The sequence below is a fragment of the Eleginops maclovinus genome, chromosome 17, assembly GCF_036324505.1.
Source record: "Eleginops maclovinus isolate JMC-PN-2008 ecotype Puerto Natales chromosome 17, JC_Emac_rtc_rv5, whole genome shotgun sequence".
NCBI classification, from domain to species: domain Eukaryota; kingdom Metazoa; phylum Chordata; class Actinopteri; order Perciformes; family Eleginopidae; genus Eleginops; species Eleginops maclovinus.
In genome coordinates this window covers 1,758,629-1,785,161 of record NC_086365.1, presented here as the reverse complement: position 1 = coordinate 1,785,161, position 26,533 = coordinate 1,758,629, and the positions used below count along the sequence as shown (strand labels likewise).

Sequence of the window (26,533 nt, the reverse complement as noted above, 5' to 3'; positions counted from 1 at the left end):
AGGGGCAGCCTGGGCTTCCGAAGCCTTGTTGTTCCCCCAGTGGGTACAAGCTCACGCTGACCTAAGATTGACTCTATTGTTTAGGGACAGCTAGCTCCAGTTTATCTGGCCCACTATGCTCCGGTAAACACCTTATCTCTGACCTAGATGACAATTTAAGTTAAATGTATTGTCTGAGCTTGTTTAGTCTGACATTTGAAGAATGTTGATTACCCATTTGGAACTAGTTAAAACCTCTTCCTATTGTCGAGATCTTCAGAATTGGTTTGGCAACTGCTGTGGCAACTCGTGTCTACAGCAAATGTCTTGTCAATTCTCCGGCCGTAACTCTGAGTAAACCAAACAGTGTTTTGCTATCAAGTTCCTGCTCTCCTGTGTCTCTCTGAGTTTCATCTCCATTGCTTCAGAAGTTTCCACCACAGTGCTCGTATAATGGTCAAAGAGTTAAATGTGAAAGGATGTGTATTTTTTTGAACAATTGAATAAGTTACCTGTAAACTGTTGTTGAAATGATGCCGTTGTTAATTCCATTGGGTTAATTTAGCATTACGGTAAGTCATTTAGTACCGCAAATGATGACATTGCGTGCTAGCATCCAGCCAGGGTGCAGCATGTGTGTGTGGTGTGACACTACCCAGCACAAAATGTACACATTGGAGCAGTGTTCTCAGTCTGCGGCAACAATATCTGAATTGAGACATTCAAATGGTAAAAATACCTCTTTAACAACAGAATGTCAGCTTTGTTATTGTGAGCATGTTAGCACATTGTAATTTGCCGTTAGGACTTCATTTTTGTATGGTTTGAATTCAACATCTATTTTGTCTACTATTGTGTACTTTTGCTATTGTGCTACTAAAATGTGGTTATACTTTCTTCGCTTTAGCTGCAGGACGAAGGACAGGAAGCAGTTAGGATAATGAGAAATTTGGTTTTAATGCAATGTGAATGAACAAGCACAAACAATACTTGTAAATAGACACAACCAATCATCTGAGACTGTACCTTCATCTTAATTTCTATTTTTGGAATTGGATGACATTTGTGCTGCACTCTGATGTGCAGACTGTGTCTGTGTTCACGGATTCAAGAGGGAGCAGGGCCACAGCGCGTTGTATATTTGCCTCTAAATATCTAACCTAATGAACACGAAAGATAATATCTTACAAATATAGTTTAGATAGCTTCAAGTGAGGTTGTTTGAGACACTTATTCATAGAAAGTGTATTACTTAAAGTAGACATTGTACCAGGAGTACAAGAAAAGAAGGCAAAGCCACCCCCTGCTGTGGATGGGTGCAGCTGCAAACAGTATTTTAGCCACCCTAAAAAGAAGCCTGCCTAAAAAAAAGTTTACAGCTCTCTGTTCAGATCAGTATGACTTTTTTTTTAAATTCAATTCACAAAATCAGCAATGTTTGCAAACAGCGTTGAATGTAAAAGCAGTTCAATCGTCATGTTAAGCACATTTTATAAAAACTCATTTGCACTTATTGAAGAAGCTTTAAGTTGTATGGCTTATATTTGATTGCCAATAAAGATGATGTGGCCCTCTATTGGCCGGGTGCTATGCAGCAGCCTCTCCTGCTGTGATGATGATACAGTATATTCTTCATTATAACAGTCGACGTGAGAAAATGCTACTGTGATGGATAACGTTTCCTGAGCATATTTCTGATTAATTACAAAGTAGTGCTAATCATACCTAAATAAGTGCAATAGAAACAGACTTAATGAATAAAACATGACATAAGATGCAGATCATATGCCTGTTTTAAAGGCATAACAAATTGTGTTGAATAAAAACATGAAACAATCAGAGAGGCCATGATTAAATCTCGCTGTGAAGCAATTTTCATTTCAAGATTGATTTGCTCCGCAATTACGTCATCTTGTCGCAGCCCCCCTTCTACATTGACTTATTGTTAAAAACTCCATGAACAACTCCTAAGCAGTTAATGCACACATTTAAAACCTGAGCATGTCAGTGGCAGACATTGACGGCCCGATATGTGGCTGCCTTTCAATTCAGCCCTCATCACTAGACCAGGTTAAGGTTGTTGAACCCATTACTCAATCAGACACCAAACAAGGTGTTCTCCAGCTTCTCTGAAGGGGGCTGTTCGGCTGCCATTACTATGTTTAATCTACATTACTCACAGCACTCTGCACATGTGCCATTAACCTCTTTCAAATACTATCATCGTGCCCTCACTTCATCTCTGTCCTCAAGCAATGACACAGGAATCAGAGGATTTCTTTGGGCTCGGGGTTGGTGGGGGAGATGGACTAAATCTGGTGTTTCTAACTGAGGGGAAGTTTGAGGATGTGCTGGGTTGGTATGACGATGTGCTGGGTTGGTATGATGGTGTGCTGGGTTGATATGACGGTGTGCTGGGTTGATATGACGGTGTGCGGGGTTGATATGACGGTGTGCTGGGTTGATATGACGGTGTGCGGGGTTGATATGACGGTGTGCGGGGTTGATGAACTGGTACACTGGGTTTGGGCGCTGGTTTTGATACTGGTACTGGTGTCGGTACTGGTGTTGGTGCAGAAGCAGCAACTGAAGAGACCAGTGGGTGCGTGCTCCTGTACTGCAGCAGGTACTCGGGGTAGATCTGGTTAGAATTGAACACAACAAAGATGGAAGGCCTGACTTCGTCGTCGACACAACTGTCGTACAGGTTGATGACCCCGCTGTCTTTGGAAGGAGGCTTGCGGTAGCTGGAGCTCCCTCTGGTGCAGTCTCCCACCAGCACCCGGGACACGAACATGGAATTGACATTAGAGTTATCGGTGTAGCTGTGGGAGTATTTTGCGTCCCTGGCAAAGTAACTGCCTACGATTGGACAGAGGAAGAGAATCCAAATGTTAGTTTGTTTATTTCTCAGAATTAAAAAGAAAATCACTTCTGGTCAAATCTGAAGATGTTATTCACATGTGGCACTAACCCTCTTACGTATAACTGTTTGACGATATAATTATATTTTAATTTACTACCAAACCAAAACACTCTTTAATAAAACTAATGGGCAGTGGATAGGGGGTAAAAAGAGTCCTTTTTAGATGTCTCTTTATGTTGACTTTTAATGGAAAGATTTTAAGATTAACCCAAGACACACTGCCATCCTCTCAAGAGAATGGTTAGTTGTAATGATTAAAGAATCAAGCAAATTATTTTTTTCATTTAATATGATTGCACATTATGTTACCAAGTCAGGGATGATTCATCTCACCTTGGCCGTAAGCAGTTCCATTAACCCCACACACTCTCCAGTCAATGTTATCGTGGCAGATGACGTCTACATATTGAGATTTAGTGCCATGGAAAAGCTTCTTTTCGGTCACATTGCGCCCGTTGTTTTTGTCCTTCATCTGTTTGTTCTTCCTTTATTAAAAAGAGACACAAGGACAATTATTTATGCTAAACCGTGGCTAAAGAGTAGAACAGTTAAATAATCAACTTACCCACTAATGTCAGTCATACAGCAATATGCAAACCTAAAATAAGCCACCATATGCTACCTACTGCAGCACCGTATTTCACTTCCTTAATGGCTCGTGTTCACATAGCGCCATTTTCTGAGCGCCTTATTTAAAGTTCACCTATTATGTAAAATACACTTTTTGTTGTCTTTTATACATAAAATGTCCCCGGTGTGTAAGGAGACTCACAAAGTGTCAGAAAATACAACCCTCTCTCTTTTCCTCCTTACCCACATCTCTAAAAACGGGGGTACAAACGAGCTGATCCAGATTTGCTGCGGACTTGAAGTCATATCGGAAATGTGGGCGGGCTTTACATTGAACTCCTGGCTTTTGTAGGAGGGAAAATTTGTCTTTAATGCTTTATAATATAATATAGTCTGGCTTTAACAACCAGAGAACACATACAACGATACAACCTAGCGGTCACACACAACCACACAGCTGGATAATAAGTTCAGATGCCAAACACAAATCATGTCAATTCATATACTCATACGTACAACTGAAAGGCTTCCCACAGAGCTTTGTTCTGAATCCTCTCTATTTTCACAATGTCAAAGCCTCTCATGGTGTTGCAGAAGAGGGTTTCAATCTCCATATATTCGTCTGAGGTGCGATGGAGGGAGACAGTCTGGAAAACACAAAGGGAAAATAAATCATTACTACCATGGCAAAAATGTGCATAGACCAGTATAAGACAGTATATTGGGAGCCATCTAGATGTGCAATACAAATATGTAATTGTCAAATTTACTCTAAGCCTATCAGTGTTTTAACCCTTTATGTTCTCTTTCTTGCCCCTATGTGAGGCTCATATCTTGGCTTTTATTTTCAAGTCTTTTACCTTGAACTGTATTGTTACCACCCATGTACATCTTAAGGGGCCCTATCGTGCTTTTTGGGGTTTACTTTCCTGTGGTGTGTAGCTCTCCAACACCTTGTATGTGAAGGGGAGGGACATCTCTAAGCGGTTGACCAATAATGACACAACCAGCCAGCTAACCAATCAGAGCAGGCTAGGCTCTGGGTTCAGACAGAGGGTGAAAAGAGGTGCTGCAGCACAGGCAGTATGAGAAAAATAAAGAGCTTTCTGAACATTAAAGCATGGAGACATGTCCCAGGAGAGACACCTGAACATCAGCAGGAGAGGACTCTTTAAAGTAGAGACACTACATACTGATATACACCTGAACATCAGCAGGAGAGGACTCTTTAAAGTAGAGACACTACATACTGATATACACCTGAACATCAGCAGGAGAGGACTCTTTAAAGTAGAGACACTACATACTGATATACACCTGAACATCAGCAGGAGAGGACTCTTTAAAGTAGAGACACTACATACTGATATACACCTGAACATCAGCAGGAGAGGACTCTTTAAAGTAGAGACACTACTTACTGATATACACCTGAACATCAGCAGGAGAGGACTCTTTAAAATAGAGACACTACATACTGATATACACCTGAACATCAGCAGGAGAGGACTCTTTAAAGTAGAGACACTACATACTGATATACACCTGAACATCAGCAGGAGAGGACTCTTTAAAATAGAGACACTACATACTGATATACACCTGAACATCAGCAGGAGAGGACTCTTTAAAATAGAGACACTACATACTGATATACACCTGAACATCAGCAGGAGAGGACTCTTTAAAGTAGAGACACTACATACTGATATACACCTGAACATCAGCAGGAGAGGACTCTTTAAAGTAGAGACACTACATACTGATATACACCTGAACATCAGCAGGAGAGGACTCTTTAAAGTAGAGACACTACATACTGATATACACCTGAACATCAGCAGGAGAGGACTCTTTAAAGTAGAGACACTACATACTGATATACACCTGAACATCAGCAGGAGAGGACCCTTTAAAGTAGAGACACTACATACTGATATACACCTGAACATCAGCAGGAGAGGACTCTTTAAAATAGAGACACTACATACTGATATACAGCTGAACATCAGCAGGAGAGGACTCTTTAAAGTAGAGACACTACATACTGATATACACCTGAACATCAGCAGGAGAGGACTCTTTAAAGTAGAGACACTACATACTGATATACACCTGAACATCAGCAAGAGAGGACTCTTTAAAGTAGAGACACTACATACTGATATACACCTGAACATCAGCAGGAGAGGACTCTTTAAAGTAGAGACACTACATACTGATATACACCTGAACATCAGCAGGAGAGGACTCTTTAAAATAGAGACACTACATACTGATATACACCTGAACATCAGCAGGAGAGGACTCTTTAAAGTAGAGACACTACATACTGATATACACCTGAACATCAGCAGGAGAGGACTCTTTAAAGTAGAGACACTACATACTGATATACACCTGAACATCAGCATGACTGTATACATGTATGTCCTCTTTCATTGTAACACTCTAACAGGAACAGGTTGTCCACCAGAGGGAGCTGTCTCAGGTGTGTGGCTCATGACAGCATTTGCCAAGACAAACCGGCAGCTGCAAATCATTTTTCAGGGGTGGGGGGGCAGGTTGGACCAGACCTGTGGCTCTGCATGGTGGTGGTTGCACATAAGTCGCACTAGGGCTGCTTGATTATGGAAATAATCATAATCCCTTTTATTTTGGTCTTTGACAAAGGTGATAGCGTACAAAATAAATTACACCCACAATCAAGGTAAACAAGACGGGGTCTATAAAGGCTTTATCAAAATAACCTTAGATACACAATGCTAAAATATATGAGTGATTGGCCAGGACGCATCCTGTGGGCATGACCTAGGATTTTATCTGAAAAACCAGACTGGCTCTTTCTTTTTTGTTGCTGTCTAGGAAGTCTGCTACTCACTAGTGTGATTCGGATTAAACAAGGTGTAACCTGGAGATCTACGTGTATGAAACTAAACTAAAACTAAAGAGAGCCCGGGTCAGGGACTCATTATTCCACATACGATTCTAACTTCTCCTCCAAGCAGATCCATTTCTACAAAGCCTTCATCTCCTTGCTTTTAACCCTGATGATTTCATTATGAGTCAGCTGCCTGTAGTATTATTCATAAATGTGTATGTAAATAGATATAAAGTTGTTGGTGTTTTTGCGTGCTTGCATCTCTGACCCTTAACCTTCAAAGACCTGTGACCTACAAGGAGAACTTTTTCATATTATTTTCATTGTAATTCTTGTTGCTGAACATTCTGAATACCTTGTATCCTGTTAGAGTAATCTGTGTCTTGTCCCAGTGATCCGGTACAGCTCCTGGTGGACCGGGAGGCCTTCTGTTGTCAGGAAGCAAAGAACAATAAGGGTTGGTTTCCTCTTATGGTGGTGTGAATAACAATGTTTCATAAATTGGTCCAACATAATTTATTTTTGATCGTACCTTGCCTTCCTTGCCTTGACATCAGCCGCAGAAACAAACCGGGGCAGTCTCTTCACCACCCTCTTTGTGCTGTACTGCTTGTTTGTTTGGATCATGTCTGAGGAGAAGAAAAACAGATTATTGTACTGCTTTAATGTTGGAAAATGCAAAAAACTGCATTGCGCAATAATTGTATACCCTGGAAACTGAGGGAGTATGACTGTTTCCCGGCGGTGAACTCCACCACATCTTTGTCATTGTCCAGAAACTTCTGCTCGAGCTCAGCGCTGCCAGTGTCTGCCGCTTTGTGTCCACCAGACTGCAACACAAAACAGTCCACTCTTCAAAACTCTGTGAGCAATCAGGAGCCAGATGGTATGGTATTCAAAGAGAATACCGCCTAATCGCCAACAACAATTGATTAAAAGTATACTGTAAACATGAATTGCAGTCAAATTATAAAAGGTAAATACTTCAGTGCAATGGAGATAAGGGTGTTTATAAAGGAAAGTGTGGTGGTTGCTTTTTTCTCTAAGAACTAAATAACTCCACTCTCATGGTTGCTTGCCAACTATAAAGGAAGTACCAGCAGCCACTTAGCTTAACTTAGCATGAGAAGCAGAAACCATGGATTAATTACAAGCAAGGGCCAATATCATCAGTTAACCATTGGCTTCCTTTCTCCTGCTGCTCCTCTGTTTGCTACCTCACTGTTATCTATGAGTAACTGTTTGTATGTTCACATGACAGAGTACTGACTTTAACCTTTGATCAGCCTAATAATGCTCACATCATTTACACCTCGATTGGCTGCTATAAAATGATGCCAGCTGGGGAGACCGGAAAACAAAGGCACAATTTCTGTAAATGTATTTTATAAGAGGAACTTTAGCAGAAATAGGAAATGCAAAGCTCATCCATTCTCCATACGTCAATCGACAGGTGCACAGATTTTTTTCACAGTATTGAAATTCCTGTGATAAACGTGTATCTGAATTATAACCTCTAATAATGACTCCAGTTACTCACACGTGAAGCGTACAAGTTCCAGGTTCCAAACTCATCCTCCCAGTACCAAACCCACTCGGTGGTGTGGAGGAAGCCTACATCGACCAGCGAGTTGGAGGTGGAGAGTCTGCGAACTTTGTTCGGTCCTTGGGTCATCGTGTCGAAGTGCACAGGCGGGCTGCTGCTACTGGAAACAGTAAAATAATCATTTCATTTCTACGATTGAATTCATTTACACCACAGAATAACATCTCCTAAAAAGTACAGAAAGCTGTTGGTGTCAGTGCAGAATACCTGTACGTGTTCTTTGGGTCACAGTAGTCCTTCTCAATCGTCTCATTATCAGGCAAGGCGGTCCACCGATCAGCCAGCAGCACCTCCCATCTGTACGGCATCTTGTCGTGGACTTTAAAACATCTGTCTGAGAAGACATAGGTCAAATTATTTTTAACTTTTCATTTATAATATCATGGTAACAATATATATCACGATAGAGTAATTGTTCTGTAACCATTACCTTACTGAACTTCATCACATTGTGTTATTTTCTTCTTTTATTTGCCTCACACAAGAAAACACCTGACTTAAAACCTAAAGGCTCAAACCAGTTCAACCCAAAAGGAATTTTGACGTCTCTGGGAACAACTAATGTTGCAGGTTTAAAGGTTGACACATAAATCCTAGCCTTACTTTAGTCAGTGCAATATAAAGCAATACAAACATTAATACGTTTTGATTTAAGAGAATAACAGAAGAAAAAAAGATTTGCTCATGTTTAAGCTTTTTAGCTGACTGTACACTGTCAGAATAAACTGCTGTGTCAATATCTAGTAACAATGTCACTTAATCTAGTAGCAGCTCATAGAGTCCTGTTGTGAACCTGGAAACGTTGAGTACACCAAAGTTTTATGTTAGAAATGTATAATAGGGGTCCCCAGCACATAGAAACTGCCGGATGCTAACTTGCACATGTTGGCCAATTAAAAAAATTAGCATACCGTATTTTCCGGACTACAAGGCGCACCTGAATATTAGCCGCACGAGCTAAAATTAGGGGAAAATCCTGTTTTGTTCATACATTAGCCCAGTGGTTCCCAAACTTTTTCTGCTGGGACCCCCTTTAAGACCTAAACATATTTTGGAGCCCCCCCTAAACACCGAAACTTTTAGTTTCTTGAAAATGTATTTTGAAATTCACGCAAACAGTACAAATAAACAATAAGGGCATAATCACCATTACAAGACACTTCAAAATAACATTTATTCATGTGTTTTGTGTGCAACAGCACTGTTTTAACAACTTTGCAACTGCAACTTCTCTTCTTGAGTGACAAAATAACAAAAAAAGTAACTTACATTTACTTTTAAATTGTACAACTTTGAACCTATTTCATCTTTTTAACATCTGCACTGAATTTGAAAAAATACCCCAGATTTGTTTTTTCATAAAATATTTCATACATCTCAGTGACTAGTGTGGGCTTGCTTTGAACTGCAGATCTTTTCAAATCGTGGTGGCAACTGTGAGATGGCCACCCTCAGTTCATTCTCAATGTCCAGCTTTGACCTGTATTTGGTCTTTATGGAGGCCACTGCAGAAAAGCCCACCTCACAAAGATAAGACGTGGCAAAAGGGAGTAATACTGCCATTGCCTTTCCACCCAATAGTGGGTAGTCCTCCTCCACCCCAATCCAAAATGCAGTCAGTAACTTGGCCTGAAACTGCAGTTTCAGTGTGGAGTCTGATGTGATATCAATGAACTGCTCCTCTTCAGCAGTGCTGAAGTCAGTAGGTGCGGCTGCAGTGAAGGGGTCTAGGATCCAGTCATATTGTGCTGAATCCTTCACTGAAAAATACCTCTGAAAATGTTGTTGTAGGGCAGAGATGTGTGCTCTCATACAAGGCACGATTGTGTTCTGAATGTTGTTGGATTCAAGAAAAGCATGAAGGTTCTGAAATGAGTCTATGTTTCCCTCCCCAATTTTCCGCTCCCACATTTCCTTGAAAATGATTTTATTTTATCTGCAAGATGCGGAAGGTGGGTGTTGGTTCCTTGCATCTGCAGATTTAGTTCATTTAATTTCTGGAACATGTCACTGAGGTAGGCAACTTTCGTAAGAAAATTTTCATCACTGTAATTAACCGCGAGGTCATGACCCTCCTCCTCCAAAAAAATCCGAATTTCCTCCCGCAGCTCAAATACCCTGGACAGAACCTTCCCACGTGACAACCATCGCGCTTCGCTGTGAAACAAAACAGCTGTGTGATTGGATCCCATTTCCTCGCATAGCGCAGAGAAAAGTCGGGCCTTAACAGGGCGCGTTTTGATGTAGTTCACTGTGGCAATGACGTCCGTCATCACCTCGTTCAATTCGGGACTCAGCTGTTTAGAAGCCAACGCTTCTCGATGGATCATACAGTGAGTCCAATGAACGTTGGGCGACACACGCTTTATGAGCGCTTGGAGCCCGTTGTGCTTCCCAGCCATTGCCTGAGCCCCATCTGTACACACCCCAACACAACCCTCCCACTTCAGATTGGCCTCTTGCAAGTAAGTGTCAATTACTTTGAAAAGTTCATCAGCAGTGGCTCGCGTTTTAAGTTTTTTGCAGAACAACAGCTCCTCTTTCATGTCCCCTGCAGCAATGAATCGGACCACTGGCGTAAAGTATACCCCCGCAGCCCCCGCGAGGCGGGGGGGCCCCGGCCCCCCTCATATGAGAACGGGCCCCCTACCTCTATACCCCAAAGCGGCCGCCGACAGCATGTTAGATTTCTACTAGAGCGGCCGCGGCCGGCCGCAATTTTGAAAGACACTACATGAAATAATACTGCGCCAGTGGATACATGAACAACTTACTTTTATTTTGAAACCCGGAAATTGGGTGTGTTGTCATTGACTTTTCTGAAGTATTTCTTAGCTAAACCTCGCTACTGACTGTGACTGATCGCCTGAAGATTACAGTGTTTCAGATGCCGTCGTGGCTAGCAATCAGAGCAGACACATCTCTTCTCACAGGATGAGACCGTATTTTTGTGCACCAATGATGACAAATCATCACGTTTGTATGGCAGTGATGTAAGAAAAGTCTAAATAAAAAATACCTATTCAAAATAGTAATATTAGTATCCTCCTGTTTGCTCTGACTAGCTAAAGTCTTCGTATGTCGCAGAAGTGTTGGTTTATAACTAGCACAGCCTCATCGTTCTCTAAATTGGTAAGACATCGCCAGATCAACGACATTTGAATGGATTGTAAACCCATGGCACTTTTATGTTCAGAGATATGTAACATTTAATTATTGGTCTGTATGGGACGTTCAAAAAAGCTAATTTTCGCGTTACCGCTTATGGAAATGTCTGTCACTTCGTGACTTTCGCAACCTCCAAAGCAAGCTCCCGCGTCTGTGGGTGAAAGCTATTTTGTGCACAAGTAACAACGATGGTAATCAGATGTGTTTTCTGTTTATGAAAGTCTGAAGAAACGTATTTTAAAATGTTTTATCGTTCGTCATCTCACTTTTCATGCCTAGTTTGCCAGCAAACTTGCTAGCTTGTCTTGTATTTACTTGTCTTAGACTGAGGTAATATTAGTCTGATGAGTTCGAGGTTGATACTAGCTAGCTATTGAATGCATCAGCCTCATCGCTTACTAAACTGATCATATTTAGATAAATGTATAGATAAACATGTATAGTTAAAAAAAACTGTGAAAATGAGTCACTGTTTCATTCTCACTTCTAATTATTCTTCGTTTGTGTCTACTAGTACAAGTTATTCAAATACTCTCCATTCTTTTTTTTTTAGCTGTAAGCTCATTGTAAAAGCAGTAGCTGTGTTGTATACAGCTTTCCCGGGCCGCTAGGGGGGGCCCGTGTTCGTCTCCCGATATGATTCAATGCACGAAATATGCGATCTAATATTACGCGCCATTTCACCGCAGAAATGAAGCGCACCAGAGAAAAAAGTGGTGCTCAAAAGCGACAAAACAAAAAGAAAAGAGATGAATTTACATCCACACTGCCCAAAATTTCATCTGTTTTTGGGAGAGTGCAGCCTAACTCTCCACTTCAGGATGCACAATCAGGTAGGGTCGTGGAAAAAAAAAACTAGCGCAGTTACAGTAAAACGAGGCAGTGGCCTGAGGCAGCCTCTAGCCTCCACTAGCCTCCATGCAAGCTAAGCATCAAAGTTACGTTTTGTATTGAAAAGAAGTAAATAACATGTGACAATTAAACAAAGAGATTGTTTCTCTCATTTAAAACGCAAGGGAATTGGATTTTCATCCATCCGTCCAGAAATGTCTTAAGCTAACATGTAGGCCCCTACAGCTCCCTCGTAGGCTTCTGTGTTAAAAACTTGCGGAGAATTTGTGACATGGCCGTGAGAACCCAAAATAAGTTCTGAAATGCAATCGGACTCTTCAAAGGGTTAGCAGCAGACGAGGAGGGAGGGATCGCTGCGCATCAGACAGACGCTGAAATCACAGGCGCATGCCCTTCTGCATCGGATGAGGAAGATGCCGTGCATCGGGTGGCTGCTGATGGCAGAGATAGGCATACCGCAGGTGAGGCTCTGGCTGTGCCGTTGACTCTTCTTCATAAAGACAAAGCATCAAAGTTGTTGTTTTTTATTATTGAAAAGCAGTAAATAGCCTGTGGCAATTAAATAAAGAGCCTGAAAAGACGCTGAAATCACAGGTGCATCGGATGAGGGAGGAGATGCCGTGCATCAGATGGCTGCTGATGACAGAGATGCGTGTACCGCAGCCGCAGGTGAGGAAGATGTCTCTGGATGTGCCGTTGACTCTTCTTCAACTGAGGGAGAGACCATTACGGGGCCTGAAGAAGAAATCCGGGACAGCGAGAATGTTGGGAGTGGGACTTCTTCTGATCTTGAATGCGCTGTTGATAGGCCTTCTGATCCTTACCCTAGTGACAGGGCTAATTTCCCTGTTGACATCTCTGACAGTGATGTTAAGAGATCGATTATAAAGCAGGGGCCATGCAAATACGAAGGCCCCTATCCGAGGGATGCTAGAGGCAGGTGCTTTTCTAAAGAGTACTATAACCGTGTGTCCAAGAAAGGTACACAGATATCACGCAAATGGTTGTGTTACTCTCCTAAAATGGATCGTGTGTATTGCCAGTGTTGTTGGTTGTTTGGTGACAGAACGTCTGTGGGCCATAATTTGGCATGGACAACCGGGATTAATGACTGGCAAGGTCTTTCGCGGAAGATCAGAGAGCACGAACATGCCCGTTGCCACTTGTCAGCCTGTGTTGTGTATGATACATGGCAGCAAAATGTAACCATCGACGAAAGGATTTCATCTGATTTCAAAAGTGAGGTTAGTTTTTGGTCAGATGTTTTAAAAAGGATTGCTGACGTTACATTAACCCTTGCGTCCTGTAACTCCGCTTTCCGTGCGCACCACGAGAAACTAGGAGAAATCAATAATGGAAACTTTCTGGCCCACATCGAACTCCTTGCGCGTTACGACCCCGTGTTGGAGAAGTTGATCAGAAGTAAAAGTAAAATCAAATACTTAAGCCCAAAAATTCAAAACGAGATGATCTCAATCATGGCACAAACTGTCTTAGACGAAATAGTGAAAGAAATCCATGAGGCAGAATTTTATTCGGTCATATTAGACACAACACAAGACATTTCCAAAGTGGATCAGCTAAGCCAAGTGCTCCGCTATGTCACGATTCCTAAAGATGACAATGATGTGCCCTCAGACGTGCAAATTCACGAGAGTTTCATGGGTTTCCATTCAGTCCACGACCAAAGCGCACACGGCTTAGAAAAAATTATTCTCGAGCTGTTAGAGATGAAAGGAATCTCGGTCAATAAATGCAGAGGACAGGGATACGATGGCGCAGCCACAATGAGCGGGGTCTACTCTGGCTTACAAAAAAGAATCTCGGATAGGGAACCAAATGCAATGTACGTTCATTGCGCTTCTCACAATCTAAATCTAGTTTTAAACGATGCGTGCCAGAATGTGGCAAAGGTGAGAGCGTACTACGATACAGTAGAGAAACTGTATGACTTCTTCAGCGCAAGCATTAAACGTTGGGAAATTTTGGAAGTGCAGTTCAAAGTGGCAGGGCAGCCAACTCTTAAACGTCTATGCCCGACACGTTGGGCATCCAGAAATGATGCGGTGCGCGCCCTTCGGTTTCGTTACCCAGACGTAATGAAAGCGCTCACTAAAATATCCCTGCTGTCCAAAAAACCCAAAGAACGCGCGGAGGCCACTGGTCTCAAAGCCAGCATGGAAAATTTTGAATTTGTGTTTCAAACGGTCATACAGGGTAAAATTCTTGAGTCAGTCCACATTGTTTCCCAACATCTCCAAAAACAAAACGTGGACATACTACAGGCAAGCCAGTATCTCTCAAGTGCGTCTGACAGCCTTGCGTCACTCAGAGGTGAATATGACAGCCTCAAAGAAGCTGCCCAAGACCTGGCCAAATTGTGGGGTATCTCTCCTGTATTTCCCGAGAAACGCAACAGGCGTACGAAAACCTATTTCGACGAATTGTGTGAGGACGAAAGGCTTACGAATGCAGAGGAGAATTTTAAAGTGTCGGTCTTCTACGCCACTTTAGACATAGTCGTTGCGCAGGTGGGTCGCAGGTTTGAAAGCATGCGAGAAGTGGCACGAAGGTTTGGGTTTTTACGCCCCGAGGAACTCATCTCGAAATCCGATGGTGAGTTATATGCATCAGCAAGTACTCTGGCTGCGCAATATAATGACGACTTATCTGCTGATTTTCCTGATCAGATCCTGTCATTTAGAAGCGCATTACTACCCGCTCTAAAAGAAATTGAACGTGGTGGGGTACAAGATTTGGCACGCACTCTCTTTGTGAAACACAGTTCCATATTGTCCAGTCTGCCTGACGTTGCCACAGCTATAAAATTGTTCTTGACCATACCCGTAACCGTTGCAACAGCAGAGAGGTCGTTTTCTAAACTAAAATTGATAAAAACATACTTGCGAAGCACTATGTCGCAAGATAGGCTACGGGGCCTAGCCATCATTTCTATAGAGAACAGGCGCGCTCGCAAGTTAGATTTAAACGGTGTGGTTAGAGACTTCGCTCATAGGTGCGCTAGGAGGAGTGCCCACATATACTCGTATCCAAAGATGTAAATGCTCTGTTTATCATCATTAATGTTACTTTTATTGCTGACTGTTGTTGCTGACTGTTTCATTGTTAGAATTATATGTAATAAATGGATTGGATAGCCTACTCTGTGTACAGAATATTAATGGGTTAACAAAACATCTATATAGGCCTATGGATTAAATGGGCATGGGATGTTAGGGGCTGAGTTGCAGCATCTTTTTCACTATTTTATGCAATCAAAACACACACACACAGGCCTATATATATATTAGGATATATATATAAAGAGAGAGAAGTAGGAGTAGGCTAGTAGTAAGGAGGCCGTGGCAGGTGGCGGTGGGGGGCCCCAGTCTAAGTACCTGCAGGGGGGCCCCAAGTGCTTGTGTTACGCCAGTGAATCGGACGTATGTGATTAATAAACAGTCCTTGTTGCTGTCGGTGGCTTCATCCACCTGCAGAGCAAACCGGGTGCTTGCACGCACCATATCGTTGACCTGCTCCGCTATGTCACTTGACATATCAAGTATGCGTCTCCCAACAGTGTTGTTAGAGAGAGGAATCACTTTTAACTTGTTTGCTGTTGCCTCGTCAATCATAGTGGCAACCATATCGATAGCACAGGGCAGTATCAGTTCCTCAGCTATTGAGTGTGGTTTTTTGCACTGTGCGACACGGTAGGCCACTTTATAGGAGGCAAGCTGAGCATTGGCAGGGACAGACGCAGATTTTACGAAACTAGTCTGTTGGATACGACAGTTATTTAATTTTCTCTGAAAGAAATCAGCCGGCTTGTCTTTATGCTCAGGGTGTGTGGTCTCCAGGTGACGTTTAAGCTTGCTGGGTTTTAGACTGTCAGCGGCTAGCACTCTTAAACATAGAACACACTGCGGTCTTTCCTCACCACCTACCAGCGTACTAGTGAAGCCCAGCCCGATGTACACCTCGTCATATCTCCTCGTCTTTTTCTGAGTCGGAGTGCTTGATGGCTCGTACTGTAAAGTAGGCTTACGCTCGATTGGACCCGCTGTTAAAAACGTTTCCATTTTAAAATGTTCAGTTCTCAGACTCACGCATGGCTACTGTTATCAAAACGTTTTTGGGAAACGCACCCCAGGGTGAGTGGTCCGTTAGTTAAGGTGATATAGGCTCATGGTGGCATGTAGACTAAACAACTGTATTACGTGCCACCTTAACAACAGACGCGGTTCTGCAGTTCACGCAAACCGTACCCCTCCCCCGCGACCCCCCTGCAATACCTCCGCGACCCCCTAGGGGGGCGCGACCCACACTTTGGGAACCACTGCATTAGCCGCACCGGACTAAAAGCCGCAGGTGTTTTAATGTTTAATTACCATATGTAAGAGAATATGCATATATCTTTCTTAGTGGGAATTTGCGGAAGTTTGTTATTTTTTCCGCGTAGTCGGGAGGGAGTTGCTGACACACAGTCGTCCGCGCCCTGATGGACAGTCCTTTTCGTTTCATAAATCTGTGACACCAGGATGGTCCACCTCTGAAATTTTCTATCTTCTTTTCGGTGGTGACTGTTTTGGCTTTCAGTCGGATCTGCACATTTGAAACACCTCGCCCGTTTGCTCTCTCTGTGTTCACCCAGTCTTCAATAAAGTCTTCAAATTTGGGTCATCTGCTTTTATTACCTCTGAAAGCTTTTTTCGTCTTTTTGGACTGAGCCAGTTCTTCACGCTGGCGTCTCCAACGTCTCACCATTGATTCGTTTATACCAAGGGTACGTGCTGCAGCTCTATTTCCCTCGTTGAGAGCCAAATCGACTGCCTTTAATTTAAAAGCTGCATCATATGCATTTCTTTTGTTTGCCATAATGAGGGTTTGTGGATGAAAGCTTCCTTTGCTCCTGTAATACTCGTCTTGCTCTTGCTAATCTAGTCTCTTTTTCGCGCTAATTCGTACGGCACTACTTTGCCTGGCGGACGGTCATGTGACCAACATACCACTCTTTTCCCTAGTGACTGTGTGTCTGATCACATGCCCTTCTGCCAGACAAAGTAGTGCCGTACAACAGCGGAACAAACCAAACCAAAACCTCTTACGATATCACAAAAATCATGAAAAATCCATAGAAAAGCCGCACCGGACTATAAGACGCAGGGTTCAAAGCTTGTGCAAAAAGTAGCGGCTTATAGTCCGGAAATTACGGTAAATTGTGTATATTAGCATGAAATACCATTGTAGCCTATGGGGGAAAGTAGTTACAAAAGTGCAGATTTGGACTTCTTTGGAGTGGTTTTGTGGGTTATTGACGATGCTGAGTCCATTTCTGAAATGTTTTGGATCCAAAATGGCAGTTTCTCGGTCTTCAAATTTTGTTACATTTTTGGTCGATTTGGAAGATTTTGGATTATTTGGATTATTTGGATTGGACAGATTGCTTATTTATTTAAAAACAAATTGTCCACATTTGAGGTCATAATTTCCATCTTGTGCTCTGTATATCAATGGTTGCATCATGGTAGTCAAAATCTGTCCAACGGGGGTACAAATATCAGAATCAGAAATACTTTATTTATCCCCCAAAAATGTTTTTAATATACTGCCAGATTCTGGTTAAAACTGCCATTGGTGATACCGAAAATATCAGAAATGGACTCAGCATCCTCAATTACCCCTAAACCACTCAATAATTGTCCAAATCGGCCAAGCTATACTTAACCTGTTGTGCACATGGCTATAATCCTAATGAATGTTAATAAACACAATTTATGCTAATTGTGAAAATTGCCCAAAATATGCAGGTTAGCATCTGGCAGTTTCTATGTGATGAGGACCAATACTATACAATTATATCATAACACTTTGGTGTTCTCAACAACTATGATGTGTCAATGATTACTCACCTTCATGTATGCAGTGCCCTTTGATGAAGAACATGCAGATCTCAGTTTTATCTAAAGGAAACAGACAGAGGTGCGTTATGAAGCTGTTCCATTTTCAAAGCTCTTTCAAAACCACTCAATGAAAGCAGGGGGTAGTTTACCTCGGACAGGCCTCGGTCTTCTTTTGGCTCCATCCTCACTGTTTGTGTCGTCGCTGACGGCTTCAGAGCTGTCAGCGGCAGACTTGCTTCTGAGGTTGCCCCTGTTGCCACCTCTCCCTCTGACAGCGGCTGAGGTTTCATTCAGATTCTGCTTTCTGCTCTTTCCATCATCACTGCTCGCATCGGTGTCGTTGGCAGCAGCAGAGACGTCGCTGTTGCGGGAGGTAGGTCTTTGATCTTCGTTCAGGCCATCTTCGGTATACAGATCTAAGGTGTCAAAGTCACCAAGGAAGTCAGCAAGTAAGTCATCAGCGGAACGGGTTTGCTGATTTCCTCCGTTGCCCCGGTTTCCTTGATTCCCCCTGTTGCCCCTGTTGCCCCTGTTGCCCCTGTTGCCTCTGTTGCCTCTGTTGCCTCTGTTGCCTCTGTTGCCTCGGTAGCCTCGGTTGCCTGGGTCGCCCCGGAAACCAGATCTCCCTCTCCCTCTGTGCCCCCCTCTCTGTTGTGGACCATCGTTGCCACTAGCATCAGGGTCAGCAGCGCAGAGGTCACTGGTGGAGGAGTTGTGTCGTGGCTGTTGGCGGTTGCCCCCATTGGCCTGTCTGTCGTAGTACTTCAGAGCCAGCAGGTTAGCATAAACAGACATCAATGAGGGAAAGAGTTGGTCAGGCACGCCTCTGTCAGACAGGCTCTTGAATGGCTGTGGAGCGGTAAGATCATGATTCTTGATGCAGCTGCAGGCGCTGTTCAGGAACTTCTCGCAGATGTGCAATCTGTTGCAATTATCGCCCTCCTGACACAGGCCCACCCGCCCACCACCATTGTTGTAATTATGACATATCTGGTAAGGAGAAAAGGCTGTTACAATCATGCATTTTTTAAATAACAGTACATTTAACTATTTAAATATTAAGACTCAAAGTCTATAGAAAGCTGCTCCAGCCAGAATTAGCTTGATGCTTGATATTTCTTTTTACAGATGACTTGACTCATGAACCTCTGCGACTAAGTGCAGCCAAACTGAAGTTAGGGATAGTTTCCATTTTATCTAAATCTTGGGACATGTTGATCAGTTTTACAAATACCTTTTTTTCCCACTCCTGGCTGTTCAAACATTCTGAATCAAAAACAATCTATTAGAAAAACTCCTTTGGATGGATTCTATATAAAGTCAAAGGTACCTGAGGCAGGAGCCAGGTGTCGCTCTGCAGAAACAGAGTGCACAGCTCGCTCCGGTTCAGGCTCTCCAGCCCATGCACCTTTAGCATCGCTGCATTGTGAAAAGAGTCCAGGCAATGGGAGAATCTGCATCCATTCCTGTCATCAACATACACATAGTTCCATCATGAGTTTAAATTAAAAAAAAGTAAGGAAGGTAGCTTATTTCTTTGTTCGAACAATGCTTTGTGGCAATACATCTTATACTGTTGGAAAGCCTGTTTTCTTGCCTTTTCAAACGGTGCCACATTTGTGAGGAACATGCATTTGTGGGAGGTGCAGCCGAGTATGTGGGTTGCACCCTTAAAAAATGTGACAAATTTCTGCTGCCAATGCCAAACAGCTTGTTATGGCTGTTGACTCTTTTGGTGGTGTTTGTTGGATTGGATGATTGAAGTCTGATGAAACAAGACATATTGGCAACAATTTTTTTATGAATAATTTATTCATTTAACAAGAAGCTGGAGTAGCGTGTGGAAGAACCATACTAAAACACAAATGCCTCTCCTCCTCATGCTGGTCACCAGCCTGGTCAAGCACTGCTGTGGGATGGCATCCAATTTTTCAACCAGCATTTGTCCCAAGTCAGCCAGCGTGGTTGTGTTGGTCTCTCTGGCACGGACACCACGCCCAAGCTGATCCCACAAGTGTTCAATGGGGTTGGGGTCAGGACTGCAGGCCATCCCCTCCTCTCCACTCCTACTTTATCGGTACAGCAATCAGCAAAGCGACCCTACGATCCAAGTGCCGTAGGCAGAACCTGGACTCTCCGCTGAACATAATGTTCCTCCACATTTTGAAGTTCCAGTGCAAGTGGGCGTAACAGTGAAGGATAGTTAAGGCAGGCCTCCTGGCGGCCATACGAGCCCGGTGATTGGCTGCTATTTGGCATTGGAAGAGATTTTTCACATTTTTCATGGGCACAACCCATATAGTCAGCTCTGCTGCTCCTCCCATAAATGCATGTTCCTCACAAATGTGGCACCATTTGAAAGGAAAGGAAACAGCTTTCCAACGGTATAAGATTTATAGCCAAGAAGCATTGTTACATCAAAGAAATAATCTACCAAACACAAATTTCCTTAGTTTTTGTGTTAAGTTTATTTAAAATAGAGTTATTCTGGAGAATAATAGAAATGTACAAAGACACATTTAATTGAACCAAAAGGACCTATTATTGTGCTGCATTGCCTGACTGCTGCAGAATGGTCAGAGTTCACAATTGACAATATATCCACCATGTGACAAAATATCCTCACAATTTAGGAACATTTTTTTTTTTCAAACGTTTTAAACATTGTTGGTAGGCACTGTAATGTCACTGGCTCTAACAGTCACTCCTATGGCAAATATCAGCAAGAGAGGCTGAATCAGTGTTGATGTCAGCCATCTACTGAACAACAGGAACAACAAATTGATTTAAAACAGCAAATATCGCAGTATACCTACATCTACTGATAGACAATACATTAACACACTTGACCTTGAATGTTGCTTTATTTTAAATGTTTCTTTACTTAATTAGGGTCTGAGACCAGAGGTCGGCGAAGACCCTATTGAAATCGCAAGCGAAGCGAGCGACAGCCCTGCAAAACACACAGAAAACGACGGGCAAAAACACCCAAAAAGGGGTCTCGAGTCATAATGGCAGTTAGGACAGCGAAGTGATATAATCCCTCCACCTGGTCCTAGGTCTACCCCTAGGTCTCTTCCCAGCTGGACGTGCCTGGAACACCTCCCTAGGGAGGCGCCCAGGTGGCATCCTCACTAGGTGCCTGAACCACCTCAACTGGCTCCTTTCAACGCGAAGGAGCAGCAGTTCTACTCCGAGTCCCTCCCGGATGACTGAACTTCTGACCTTATCCCTAAGGGAGATGCCAGCCAGCCTGCGGAGAAATCCCATTTCGGCCGCTTGTATCCGCGATCTCGTTCTTTCGGTCATGACCCAACCTTCATGACCATAGGTGAGGGTAGGAACGAAGATGGCCCGGTAGACAGAGAGCTTTGCCTTCTGGCTCAGCTCTCTTTTCGTCACAACGGTGCGGTAAAGTGACTGCAGCACCGCTCCCGCTGCTCCGATTCTCCGGCCCATCTCACGCTTCATTGTTCCCTCACTTGAGAACAAGACCCCGAGATACTTGAACTCCTTCACTTGGGTAAGGCTTCATTCCCTACCTGGAGTGGACAGTCCATCGGTTTCCTGCTGAGAACCATGGCCTCAGATTTGGAGGTGCTGATCCTCATCCCAGTCGCTTCACACTCGGCCCGCGAACCGATCCAGTGAATACTGAAGGTCACAGACCGATGAAGCCATTAGGACCACATCATCTGCAAAAAGCAGTGGTGCAATCCTTAGCCCACCGAACTGCAGACCCCCTCCCCCACGACTACGCCTAGAAATCCTGTCCATGAATATCACAAACAGGATTGTTGACAAAGCGCAGCCCTGGCAGAGGCCAACCCTTACCGGAAATCGGTCTGACGTGCTACCGAGGACCCGGACACAGCTCTCGCTTTGGGAGTACAGAGATTGGATGGCCCTGAGTAGAGACCCCCTCACCCCATACTCCCGTAGCACCTCCCACAGTATCTCCCTGGGAACCCGGTCATACGCCTTCTCCAAATCCACAAAGCACATGTAGACCGGATGAGCGTACCCCCAGGCCCCCTCCAGGATCCTTGCGAGAGTGAAAAGCTGGTCCGTCGTTCCACGACCAGGACGAAAACCACATTGTTCCTCTTCAATCTGAGGTTCGACAATCGGTCGGACCCTTCTTTCCAGCACCTTAGAGTAAACTTTCCCGGGGAGGCTGAGTAATGTGATGTCTCTGCAATTGGCACACACCCTCTGATCCCCCTTTTTAAAAAGAGGAACCATCACCCTGGTCTGCCACTCCTTCGGTACTGTTTCCGACTTCCACGCAATGTTAATGAGACGTGTTAACCATGACAGTCCGTCAACACCCAGAGCCTTCAGCATTTCTGGGCGGATCTCATCCACCCCCGGGGCTTTGCCACTGTGGAGCTGTTTAACTACCTCAGTGACTTCCCCCCGTTAGATTGGAATTGATCCCCCTTCATACTCCAGCTCGCCTCTAACATAGAGGGCGGAGTTGTCAGATTCAGGAGTTCCTCAAAGTGTTCCTTCCACCGCCCTAACACACTATCAGTTGAGGTCAACAGCGTCCCATCCTTACTGTACACAGCTTAGATGGTTCCCTGCTTCCCCCTCCTGAGGTGTAGGACGGTTTTCCAGAACAACTTTGGTGCCGAACGAAAGTCCTTCTCCATGGCTTCTCCGAACTTCTCCCACACCCGCTGCTTTGCCTCGGCCACGGCTGAGGCTGCTGCCCTTCAGTCGGACGGCTTCCCTGACCACCGGTGTCCACCAGGAGGTTCGAGGGTTACCGCTCCTTGAGGCACCTAAGACCTTGAGACCACAGCTCCCCGCCGCAGCTTCGGCAATGGAGGCTTTGAACACCGCCCACTCTGGTTCAATGTCCCCAGCCTCCACAGGGATGCCTGAAAAGCTCCGCCGGAGGTGTGAGTTGAAGGCCTCCTGGACTTGGGACTCCTCCAGACGTTCCCAGTTCACCCGCACTACACGTTTGGGCTTACCAGGTCTGTCCAGAGGCTTCCCCCGCCACTCGACCCAGTTGACAACTCCGCCCCTCTCTTCACCCGAGTGTCCAAAACATGCGGCCTCAGTCCGATGATAGGATAACAAAATCGAACATGGACCTTCTGCCTAGGGTGCTCTGGTACCACGTACACTTATGAGCATCCTTATGTTCGAACATGGTGTTTGTTATGGCCAATCCATGACTAGCACAGAAGTCCAGTAACAAACCACCACTCCGGTTCAGATCAGGGGGGCCGTTCCTCCCAATCACGCCCCTCCAAGTGTCTCCATCATTGCCCACGTGTGCGTTGAAGTCTCCCAGCAAGACTAAGGAGTCCCCTTCAGGAGCCCCATACAGGACTTCTTTCAGGGTCTTCAGAAGTCTGAATACTCTGAACTGCTGTTTGGTGCATAAGCACACACAACAGTCAAAGTTTTCCCCCCCATGCCCCGAAAGCGTAGGGAGGCGACCCTCTCATCCACTGGGGTAAACTCCAACAAAGCGGCACTCAACCGGGGGCCCCTATCCAGAAGTAAGGTTCCAGATGCGACGCTGTGCGTAGAGGTGAGCCCCACCAGATCCAACTGGTAACGCTCCACCTCCCACACAAGATCCGGCTCCTTCCCCCCCAGAGAGGTGAGGTTCCACGTCCCCAAAGCCAGCTTCTGCTGCCCGGCACAGGTCCGTCGAGACCCTCTGCTTTCACTGCCACGCTTCTGGCAGCGCACCCGACCCCATCGTTGTTTCCCGTAGGTGGTGGACCCGTGGGACGGAGAAGCGGAGGTGTTGCCCACGTTGCTTTTATCTCAAATCCGAGGTTTCATAATGTGGCATTTCCATGGCAACGTATCTGTCGCCATAAAACACGATGTCGTAGTAATTCCAATGTCCATGGTCCGATCGCCCTTGAACTTCACATGTACATCACTGGTCCATGCCTCTACAGCTCTATTCAAATTGAAAGTGTTATCATATGCAATTACCATGGCAACACAATGCTCGCCATAAAAGAAGATGTCGGATTAACTCTGGAAAATGGTCCGATCGCCACCAAACTTCATGTATCCCACTGGTCCATGCCTCAACAGCTCTACGTTAAATTGGATTTTTCAAAATGCGGCGTTTCCATGGCAATGCATCCCTCGCCATATACCATGATGTCGTAGTAACTAGGCCTGTCTGGATAATCGATAAATCAATTAATCGTACGATAAATAAAAATGAGCTCGATAATTTTGCCGGCCTCGATAATTTCGATAATTCATTTGCATGCTTGTTTGTTTTCCTTGCGTCTCTCACGTGAACCCTCTTGTCAGTCACTCTTTTTTTTGTTTGTGTGTTTGGAGGCGGAGCAGCCAGAAAAAAACAAGTCGTGATTGGAGTAATAAACAAATAAATAAATAAAAGATGGAATTGGTTTTGAAGCCAAACGCGACAGCTGCAGTGTGGGAGCACTACGGATTCAAACCCAATGACCGTGGTGAACTACTAAACATGAAGGAGACGGTATGTCGCATTTGTCGAAAAACAGTCGCAACTAAAACAGGCAATACTACGAACATGCATATGCATCTAAAACATAATCACCCGATGCAGTTTTCCCAGCTGGGAAAAAAAACGACATCTACAACTACAGAGGGGCCGTCTCCGTCTTCCCGACAGACCACACTCACTGGGGCATTTAGTCGCAAAACAAAATACAAACAGGACAGTCCAAAATGGTGCGCACTGACAGACGGTGTAGTTCGCTACATTGCCAAAGAGATGCAGCCATTTAATACAGTCGAAAAACCGGCGTTTCAAAAAATGCTTCAAACTTTTGACAGCCAATATCAATTAGCTGGGAGAACGTACATATCACATACGGCAGTTCCACAACTTTACAACAATATCAAAGAAGACATAATAAAGCAGATCAAAGACATACTATTTTACTCTGCTACTACGGATATGTGGTCAAGTTGGCCACAACCTCCATCTTGCTGTGTCCCATGGTCTCTAGACAGCGACAATGATCGGACAGCGCGTGCCATAGGACTCTGTAAAAGTTTGGTCAACACATTCAACCTGAGCTGGATTAAGAGGAGAGAATTGAGGAAGGCACAGAATGAGGCTAATCTCCCCCAACACAGTCTAATTTTGGTGAGTGATGTTTAATTCATTGATAGTGTAATTTGCAATGCAAAATATTTAAAGAGTTGTTATTTTTATTTAATAGTAGCCTGTAATGTCTGTACTTTCATGAGCATGTATGTATGTATTAGATCATGTATGTATATATATATATTTCCACCCGAACAAACTTGAGTTCTTCTAAGCTGCAAAAGGAATTAAGAGGTACACACCATATTTATCTTGTAGATACATCATTAAACTTATAACGGGCTGGTCCAGATTTGCTTCGGTCATGACGTAATAACAGAAATGTGGGCTGGCTTTACATTGAACTCCTGGCAAGGTGTGTATAAACAGTTCCTGCAAACATTTAGACTGATGAGATGCGTAAAACAAGATACACACTAAATATCGTGATAAAGATGTTACCTCGTTTTTGGTTTTTTTACTCAGGAATATATACAGTACCCGTCTCTAGAAAAACGGTGTAATTTCATTGAAAACTTGTTTTTAAAAACTACAGACTAGTGCGAAAACCAAGCAGCCAAAAATAAAAGAGGTTTGCAAGTAAAGAAACGCAATTAAAGATCTTTAGAGTTTTATTTAAGTTATTATTATTACAGAACTCTGTAAAAAAGACACAAGAGTAAATTGATATTGACTATTCTGGAATAAAGGAAAAAAAGTAAAGCCAAGAGTGCCTGAACGCACCATGTGTCACCAAGCCTTTAAACACAGGTAAATAAATGATGCAAGCACGATATTAATCACAACCCGGAACAGCCCTGTTGTTGTTTCTCTGTTATTCCAATGGCTTTAACAACACTTGGGAATAATGTTATAAACAATAGCCCACTGACAAAACGTATTTAAGAAAACATTCGAGATATGTCTGTGGGGGTGCAGGCCTCTTCCGAGTGTCTGCCCAGCAGTCATGACTGACACACCCGGCCAACTGTGTTTACCTCGTGCCGGTGAACGGACAGGATCCGGTAAGGAGGAACTTTTTACACAGGTGCAGCTCACTGCACTCGCCCCGACAGTCCTTTGCGCGGCACAGCCTCAGCCAGGTCCTTGCCACGACCTTCGGCTGGCCGAACGGTAAACACAAAGCGAACTTCTCTCGGTTCGTGATGATGTCAGCCGTAGCACCGCCTGAGCCGAGGTTACACAGCAGATCTTCAGTGTTGACTGATCCCTGATTTGCGCATATATACTTTAATATTTCTGCCTCTAGCTCCATTATGTCTACCCTCTTCCTGTTTTCCTGCTTCCAACAGAACCAGACAGCAACTGCAGCGCTGAGTGGCTGCTGCGTTCAATGCAGTCGGAGGGCTCTGTATCATTTCTGATGATTGGAAACCGAAACTTAACTATTTTCAGCCACAATACTGTAAATGCTGCCCTCCTCCTCTTGAGGGCGTTGAAGTGTTATATGGCCACATACCGTCCTGTATTCATATAACACTGGGCATTTCCCCTCTGCTTAATGGTGGATCTATCCTTAGCCATTAAACTTGTTGGGCATATTTATACTCATCTT

At 44.0% G+C, this 26,533-nt stretch overlaps 1 protein-coding gene across 2 annotated transcripts; it reads right to left on the bottom strand.

Moving 5' to 3' along the window:
- Positions 1-917: 917 nt before the first annotated feature.
- On the bottom strand, positions 918-26,314 carry si:ch73-252i11.1 (uncharacterized protein LOC553517 homolog). 2 transcript variants are annotated; one of them, XM_063905518.1, is made up of 12 exons: positions 25,956-26,314; positions 19,216-19,351; positions 18,035-18,875; positions 17,895-17,945; positions 8,170-8,296; positions 7,897-8,062; positions 7,066-7,186; positions 6,889-6,985; positions 6,712-6,784; positions 3,992-4,122; positions 3,239-3,390; positions 918-2,841 (listed from the first exon to the last, which is right to left on the bottom strand). In XM_063905518.1, exons 1-12 carry the CDS (start codon positions 26,231-26,233, stop codon positions 2,228-2,230), a joined length of 2,787 nt encoding a protein of 928 aa, XP_063761588.1. In that variant the 5' UTR covers positions 26,234-26,314; the 3' UTR covers positions 918-2,227. The 2 variants fall into 2 exon arrangements, with proteins under 2 accessions (XP_063761588.1, XP_063761589.1); XM_063905519.1 differs by having other exon boundaries at positions 7,897-8,059.
- Positions 26,315-26,533: the final 219 nt, after the last annotated feature.

Coding starts and splice junctions, on each gene's coding strand:
- si:ch73-252i11.1 (XM_063905518.1), bottom strand. CDS start 26,233: ATGGAGCTAGAGGCAGAAATATTAAAGTATATATGCGCAAATCAGGGA. Junction 19,352..25,955: donor TGTCCGTTCACCGGCACGAG/GTAAACACAGTT, acceptor TGTTGATGACAG/GAATGGATGCAGATTCTCCC. Junction 8,063..8,169: donor GACCCAAAGAACACGTACAG/GTATTCTGCACT, acceptor TACTGTTTCCAG/TAGCAGCAGCCCGCCTGTGC.